We start from the raw sequence: 7,744 nt of genomic DNA on the forward strand, positions 1-7,744 counted from the left end.
ACAGGGCTACACTTAGAGACAGACAACCAAGCACACTCACATTCACACCTACGGACAATTTACAATCACCAATTAACCTCAGCATGTTTCTGGAGGAAGCCGGAGAACCCGGAGAGAACCCACGCTGCACGGTTATTCGTTCGTTAAATTCGTTATTTAAAAATTGTTGGCCTTCGCTGAACGATCAAATTAATTACCAGACGTTACAGTACGACAGTATATAAGAAGAATAACAACAGTTCAGTTCAATTTTCAACTTCATTTATGTACAACTAGTCACAGCATGAGTCACCTCAGGCCACTTTACATAGAAAGTTCAGTCATATTATGAAGTGAAGCCAAGGATTGAGATCCCAGAAGCAGCTGCTAACAAAGATCACTGGTCTGGTGTGAGCAACATAAATGACTCTACGGTAAGAAATGCTGTCATCTGGTGATTCAGTGTTTAAACATGAAATGGTTATTTTAACACTGCAATGAATTGAAGGTGATTTCGTGTAACCATTGAATTGAAGCTGCACAGTTAAAGATGAAAATGTCAAGAGAGCCAGAAGGGTCCGTGTCAGTGTTTCAAAACCTTCTGCACTCAACACGGTTTCTGGATTTCTTTTTGCTCTTGTCACATCCGTCCATGTTGTAGGCTCAGCTGTAATTGCAAAGTGTTCTCCCTCTATGGAAATGGCACCAGTATGGCTAGAAGCAGCAGCAGCATGACAGACTTATAACGCCACAAATCATTAAAAAACATTCTGAGACTATATATTTTCAAAGAACTGAAAAAGGTGCATGGACATGTGCAGCATCTTCCACATTCCCACAGGGGTTAGACATGCTGGACATGGAAATGGGGACTCTACCTACTAACTGTTTAACGTGTTCTCATACTCGTCTGCAGTTCAGCTGAAACGTCCCTGAGTTTTTTTCACTGAAGCATTACTCAGAGTTGAGTCACTGAGGAGAGAAGAACTTCTACACAATCCTGCTGGTGCAAACCATTTATTTCTGTCATTTTATTTTAAAGAAGAATGTGGTCATTTTGATGAACTAGCACAAATTTAAGCTGAGATTTGGACACATTTCCCGACATGTCACACGTCGATAGTTCAAAGACCGTCGGAAAGTTGAACATCTGGTGTTTTGCAGCTTCTGGCTCTGATGAATGGTGTCACTTTAGCATTGTTTTAAAATATAAAATGCCTTCCACGCTCGCCGGAGGGCTTTCAGAAGGTTCCGAGGGTTAAATAAATAGATTTTTTAAATTCTCATTTGCTATAAACTTTGCAGGAAATTGTGTACTTTACTGTTAAATATTAAAACGTGATGTGTACAGTAAAGCGACAGCCTCCCCGCCTGCACACCATCTCCGCAACATGCTCAGCGTCCCACATGGAGCTACTTAAGTGCCGCTGTGCTGTTTGCGGGACAAAAGGAGGCCCGGCGGAGGATCCTCGCCTCCGAACAACAGATAAGGCTCTTCCTGATGCTGCTGAGGCCAACCTTGGAGCTGGTGATAAGCTGTGTGTTTACATTCCCTCTGGGACACAGACAGCACCCAGGAACAAGAAGATGGAGTGAGGCTGTGCGTGTGTGTGTGTGTGTGTGTGTGTGTGTGTGTGTGTGTGTGTGTGTGTGTGTTAGGACTGATACCATAGGAACTCAAGTGGACTGGGCTCTCCCTGCGGTATGCAGCCATATAAGGCAGTGAAGTCAAGATGACCTGAGAAAGTGTGAGTTTGTGCTCGCTCCTTCTCCGTCTGTGTCCGTCTGGTAGATTATTCACATGAGGTGTTTGTTCGTGTGTGCGTCTCACCTTGTACTGCGAGGCCAGCCAGTCTGATGCCCTGCTCCACGGTGCAGTGGAGACGTCCATCCAACACCTCCTTCTTTACCTGCAGGTAATACTGATACCTGCGGGGGACAAGAGGGAAGAGTGTCAGAACTTTAAAGAGCAAATGAATGACGAACACATTCAGCAACGACAGCGTGGCTCTGCCGATGGATGTCAGCGTCTACGTCGGTGCCGGTGGTGGAAAGTAACTACAGTCGTCCTCCAATGTATTCACACCCTCCCATTAAAGAAAAGGCAAAATTCACAACAGTCACTCAAATAACTAGAAACTGGAAAAAGTAATAATAAATAAAAATTTGTTAAATTATAATTTAGGGAAATAAGATGTTGCTTCTGAATTGTGGTTGAAAAGAATGATTTAAAAAAACAAATGAGAGCACTTTGCTGATGAACAGTGGGCCAGAATACCTGTCAACAGGTGCAGAAGTCTGAGAGTTACAGGAAACACCTGATTGGCTGAAAGGGTTGTTCAACTAGATATTAGTCCCATCATGCTGGTTTGCTTGGTTTTTTAATATTTCTGTTGAACAACAATTCAAAAGCAACATCATAATTTTCATCAAATTTGAATTTCTCATTACTTTTGTCAACTTATTTCAGTGACTGAAGCCGTTTTATTTTTCTTCTTTAATGGGAGGCTATGAATACGACTGCACGTACATTCACTACGTTCATTCAAGTGCTGCAATTAAGAGCAAATCTGAGGTAGAATTGCACTTTTCACATTTCAGGAGGGATTATTGTACTTTCTACTCCACTACATTTAACAGCTTCAGTCACTTTAAAGACAAACATTTTACACAATCACAACATATTGTTAAAAATTAAACAAAGTCGAGGTCACGTTCCAGATGTCTCAACCGAATAGTGATTTTTCTTACTAATCTCCTCACATGGCTTCATTTCATCCATTCATTATCTCTACACCTTAATCCTCACTAGGGTCATGGGGGGCTGGAGTCTATCCCAGCTGACTCAGGGTGAAGGCAGGTTCACCTGGACAGGTAACCAGTCTATCACAGGGCTACACTTAGAGACAGACAACCAAGCACACTCACATTCACACCTACGGACAATTTACAATCACCAATTAACCTCAGCATGTTTCTGGACTGTGGGAGGAAGCCGGAGAACCTAGAGAGAACCCACGCTGCACGGGGAGAACATGGAGACTCCACGCAGGAAGATCCCGGGTGTCCTCACCGGCGACCTTCTAGCTGCGAGGCGACGGCGCTAACCACCGCTCCACCTCGCAGCCCTGATTCAATATCTGATTACAAAAATTAGAGTGAAATCCAGAAACTGAAAACATGCACGTGCATCAGAACTTTGCTTTTTCTTTCCTCTCTCATTAATCATGTGGTGATCTTTAACAAAACTGGTTCAAACCGGCTCACATGCTGCCGACACACTGATGCATCTGTATTCATAATGTCAGATATAAAATCATATATCAGTCAGTGGGACCAGAGCAGGACTTTAACACTTCAGCTACACTTTGATGCCAATACTGTAATTCTACTTAAGCAGGGTTTTTGTTCATGACTTTAACTTGTAATAGAGTAATTTTATGTTGCTGCAATGGTATTTCTAATCAAGTAAAGGATTTGAACACTTTTTCCCAAACTAGCCATTGCTGCAACACTTCCTTGTTCCATTTGCAGACATGTTCCCCTCAGGACAGCTTTGATATCCCCCTGGAACCGTGACATGTGTTTATGAAATCATCATGTGTCCTGCTACATGGAGGAAACTGCTCAGGAAGGGATGGAGGAACATGACCAAGAGCACCCGGCTTCTAAAACTCCTCAGATGTCAATACAGTGGGAGCCTGATCCACGGAGGCCCCGTTCTGCAGCCCACCGGAGTGACATTTAGTGCAAAGCCTGATTGAGCTGCTAGTACGGCTGCATTTTTTTTATCCATTCCTTCTTCCAGCTAAACTGTACAAACAGTATGACTAAGTGGGTGGCAGCGTAGTCACTGTTATTAGCATTCTCACCAGAGTTTGGTCGGCGGTTAATGCCACTTTTCCAACAAGCCACACTGTCTCCGAACGGCATTTAAAGTAAAATAGAGACGGAAAACATGACGGGTTCCAGTTTGACACATTTATCCACAGAAAGCAAAGTCACACATTCGCAGCCGAACGATTGCAAACATCGACTGAGCGACCGCAGAGAGAGTCCTGGTTCTGTTCTGTGCAGCAGAAAGTATGCGTCAAAGGCAGTATTGGCAACAGCATTAGCTGGCTAAAACAATGCCAGAGAAGCCTGTTGCAGAAGTGAGGAATGAGTGAATCACCTCTGTTTGAAATACCAGTGAGTCATTTTTGACTCGAGCGGAATGCCAAATGTATACCAGTAGGGGCTAAACATTATGATTTTATAGGTCTGTAAATTTTCAGCCAGCAGAAAGCGTGTTACGGGGGGGGGAGCTGACGCACCGAGGGCTGGGTTTAATCTGAGGTAGAATCAACACAAGCTGGACAAAAGAGGAGCATTATAATTGCTGTGTGAATGTGAGGCGAACTGGGACTCATTTCGCTGCGGTCCGGGGCAGTTATGGTTTTGCCAAGCGTAAGCTGATATGATGACACTGCTCGGATTGTTGCAGCCTTCACAAAATGTGGTGAAAAGTCCCGAAAAACCGAGAGGCTGAAATACGCCGAGAGTTCTCTGAGCTCCTTTTGTCCACTTTTAGCCGTGGTCCAGCTGGATGTTTGTCTTTTGAAGAATGGAGCGGCCACACAGGAGGAGAGAGGGGAACTGTCAGGGTGACCGGGCTCGGCTGCATAAAAACTCTGCACACCGTTTCCTGTTTGCTGCCATGGCGACCGCAGGCCCCAGTCTTTCCAATGTGAGCTGAGAGACACCTTTTTTCTGTCAGAAAGGGAGCTCATGCCAGAGTAACCAAACATCCATGTGGAAACCACCGAGTTACATGCTTAGTCATTCCCCAGCTCTTAAATACATGCTCAGAAAAAAACAAAATCTTCCACTTTTATCTCAGACCTGCTCTCACCCATCCTCTTTATTTACCCCCTGAGCTCCGGCTTGGTGCCCTCCGTCGCCTCCTTTCATGTTCCATATTCTCGCTCACATTCTCTTCCCCCCCCTCTCCACTTCTTCCTTTTCTTTTTTGAGCTCCCCTCAGCGCACTCCCGGGCCTATAATCTGACCCCGCCCTCCTCCCTCACCCTGTCATTACACCCGTTGGCTTAGCTGCCATTCCGTTCCCGTGGCAACCCTCTAATTAGCCAACCCCAACCGCCGAGGCTGCAGCGAAGGGGGGAGGGGGGCGGGGCCTGGTGCGGTCTGGAGGGGGAGGGGGAGGAGCCTCGTGGGACACACACAAAAAAAAATAAAAACCCCTTCGAATGATTGCGGACTTTTGTTTTCACAAACTCTCCGTGTTTTCCCAGCAGCCTCCGTATGGGGTCTGAGGTCGCCAGCGGTTGGTTCTCATTCCGAGGTTCGACGGTAACAACGCGATGGTGTTTGTACAGTTGCGAGGCCGGCGGTGGCGAGGCGGACGGCAAACTGTTGAAATAACTTTGAGCAAGTGAAAGCGTGACAGCGAAAGGCAGTAAAAGTTCTCCTCTTGGGAGAGTCTGTGTTACGCAAAGCAGCCACAATCACATCTTTGAGAGAAGCGGTTTCCAGCATCTTTGACTTGTGACCCACATCGCAAACCTCCGTCCACCTTTGACCCCTTTAGGGAAGTCGTACATATCTACGGGTTAGAAGAACAAACATAGATGTGATTTATTTTCCTATTAACCATCAAATGAAGGAGTCTTTACACACCGCTAGCATCCCCCCGTTTGTATGAAGCAAACTACGACACAAAAACAACAACAAAAAAAGTTGCTCGAAAGAACTCTAGGTAAATAAATAACTGGGTAGCGTCTATTAAAGGAAAACACTTTCACTTCTTCCATAGAGGATTTTGAATTCTTTCTCAATTCAAGGCGGAGACAAACACTTACCACCTGTTTTTCATTTTCTTCTTGATAAAACCCAACATAAATGAGATTTCTACGTCCAGTTTGCATTTTATTTTGTTCATTTCATGAAACTTACACTTTTTAAACTTCCAAATATTCTCCATGTTTTGTTTTTTGTTGACTTCTAATTTGCGAGTTTTTATAATTCCTGACATTTTACAACCATTTATCAGAATCAGAATCAGCTTTAATGGCGAAGTACGTACACAACATATAAGGAATTAGGTTTGGGCTGTTGGAGTCGCCCTGGGAATGAGCACCAGGAAAATAAAAAATAAAGTAAAATAACTATAGAAAGAAAGAAAAAAATCACAATAATATAAAAAATTATTAAGAAAAATAATAATTAAAAAATAAAATAGGCTAACAAATATCTACAACTATTATGAATAAGAGGACTTTTTTGATGCATTTCGTTGTTCCACTGACTTATTGGGGACGGGTTTGTATTTTTATTGGATTTTTGCTGTTTATTTTATATTTAAAGAGTTCATTTGCAAAAACAGAGAACTCCATCTTCTCAAACCTTCAGAAAAGCCACTGCTCCATCATCTACCTGAGACAACATCAATCAAACTTACTCTCTACTTCTGTCATTTCTACTGAGTCACATCCACTCAGCTTCAGTTTGATTGATTTCATCTCAAGCAAACAACAAAAAAAACAAGTTTTTAGAAAATCTACAAAAATGGATTTTTACTGTTTATTTTATCATTTGTCTATTTTGCATTAACGCACCTGAATCTCACTGTGTGGAGACAATAAAGAATCTAATCTAATGTTGCACACAGTCGGCTGTCATTTCTGATTGAGTAGCACCGACTAAACCCAGACTAGTCATCGATAAGTAATCGTTCAGTCACGGCCTCTGTTGCTCCACACATCACAGAGACTTTAACAGCATCCATCAGCTACTGGAAGCCGGTTTGTGGCTTTTCAAGGAGTTTTTGAAATTTTCCGGCTTCCCGAGTTGGAAAACTTCTTGCAGCAGCAGCATCGAGCAACTCTACGTGTTTCCCTCATCAGTCCTAATTCCACTCCACTGCTGTGCCACTCAGATGGTATTCGTTATTTCTGTGCCTCAGTTCTGCGTTTTAACAAAAGGTAATCTGTCATCATCAGTTGTCCTGGTTTAGGAGAGCTGCTGTCATCAAAACCTTCCAAAGACGACGCTGCTCTGAACCTAAACTGTAAACCAGCTGCATCATGTCGCTGTCACAGTAAATAACGCTCCTGCATCGCCGTGTCTGACTTCAAGGATACAACCATGAACTGGACACTACAGCCCTGCTCTCCATCATGTCAACTCAGTGAGATGTTATTTTAAAAGTGACGCGATACACTTTTCCAATAATAACGTGAAAATGCTTTCATCCTTTCTGACACTGTTTGAGTGATGCTGCAGAATACAGTCCCAGATTCCTAATGAGCAGAGGAACGCTCAGATAAATCATCAGGATGAAACACCTCAATATCACGTTCTCTTTATTATTAATTGTGCTTGTTCATATTATTACTCTGCCCAGTTTTTTGTAGTTTTTTCACTCTCAAAGATGTCTACTTTTGGGAAACAAGAACTCAAGACAAACAAGATTTTCCTGAAGAACATATTCTTTCCTCATGTTGGCTCCAGATAGATAACGAGTCCATAAAGCTGCACGCTTGAGTGAACGTACGAAGATTTATTTAGTTTTGTGTCAAGATTCATGAGGTCAGAAAAACCTGAAGCTCTTCCTGGTGAGCATTCAAGTTCAGCGAACTACAAATCCAAGCAAAACCAGCTGGAAAACATTGATCTGATGAAGTGATTTTCACTCTTACGATGCAGCGTGAGACGTCACAATCAGTCTGGTTATTAATGCATGAACAGTTTCAGGGGGAGGGAC

At 43.3% G+C, this 7,744-nt stretch overlaps 1 protein-coding gene across 1 annotated transcript in view; it reads right to left on the reverse strand.

Moving 5' to 3' along the window:
- Positions 1 to 7,744, reverse strand: part of LOC103360998 (protein tyrosine phosphatase non-receptor type 14) — a 56,203-nt gene that overhangs the window by 21,012 nt on the left and 27,447 nt on the right. The window contains exons 4-5 of the mRNA XM_008286966.1: positions 1,781 to 1,908; positions 1,498 to 1,532 (exon numbers count right to left, since the gene is read on the reverse strand). Coding sequence (XP_008285188.1) covers positions 1,498 to 1,532; positions 1,781 to 1,908 — 163 coding nt within the window. The remainder of the gene's footprint in view (positions 1 to 1,497; positions 1,533 to 1,780; positions 1,909 to 7,744) is intronic.

This window comes from Stegastes partitus, unplaced genomic scaffold (genome assembly GCF_000690725.1).
Source record: "Stegastes partitus isolate 25-593 unplaced genomic scaffold, Stegastes_partitus-1.0.2 Scaffold478, whole genome shotgun sequence".
Classification (NCBI taxonomy): domain Eukaryota; kingdom Metazoa; phylum Chordata; class Actinopteri; family Pomacentridae; genus Stegastes; species Stegastes partitus.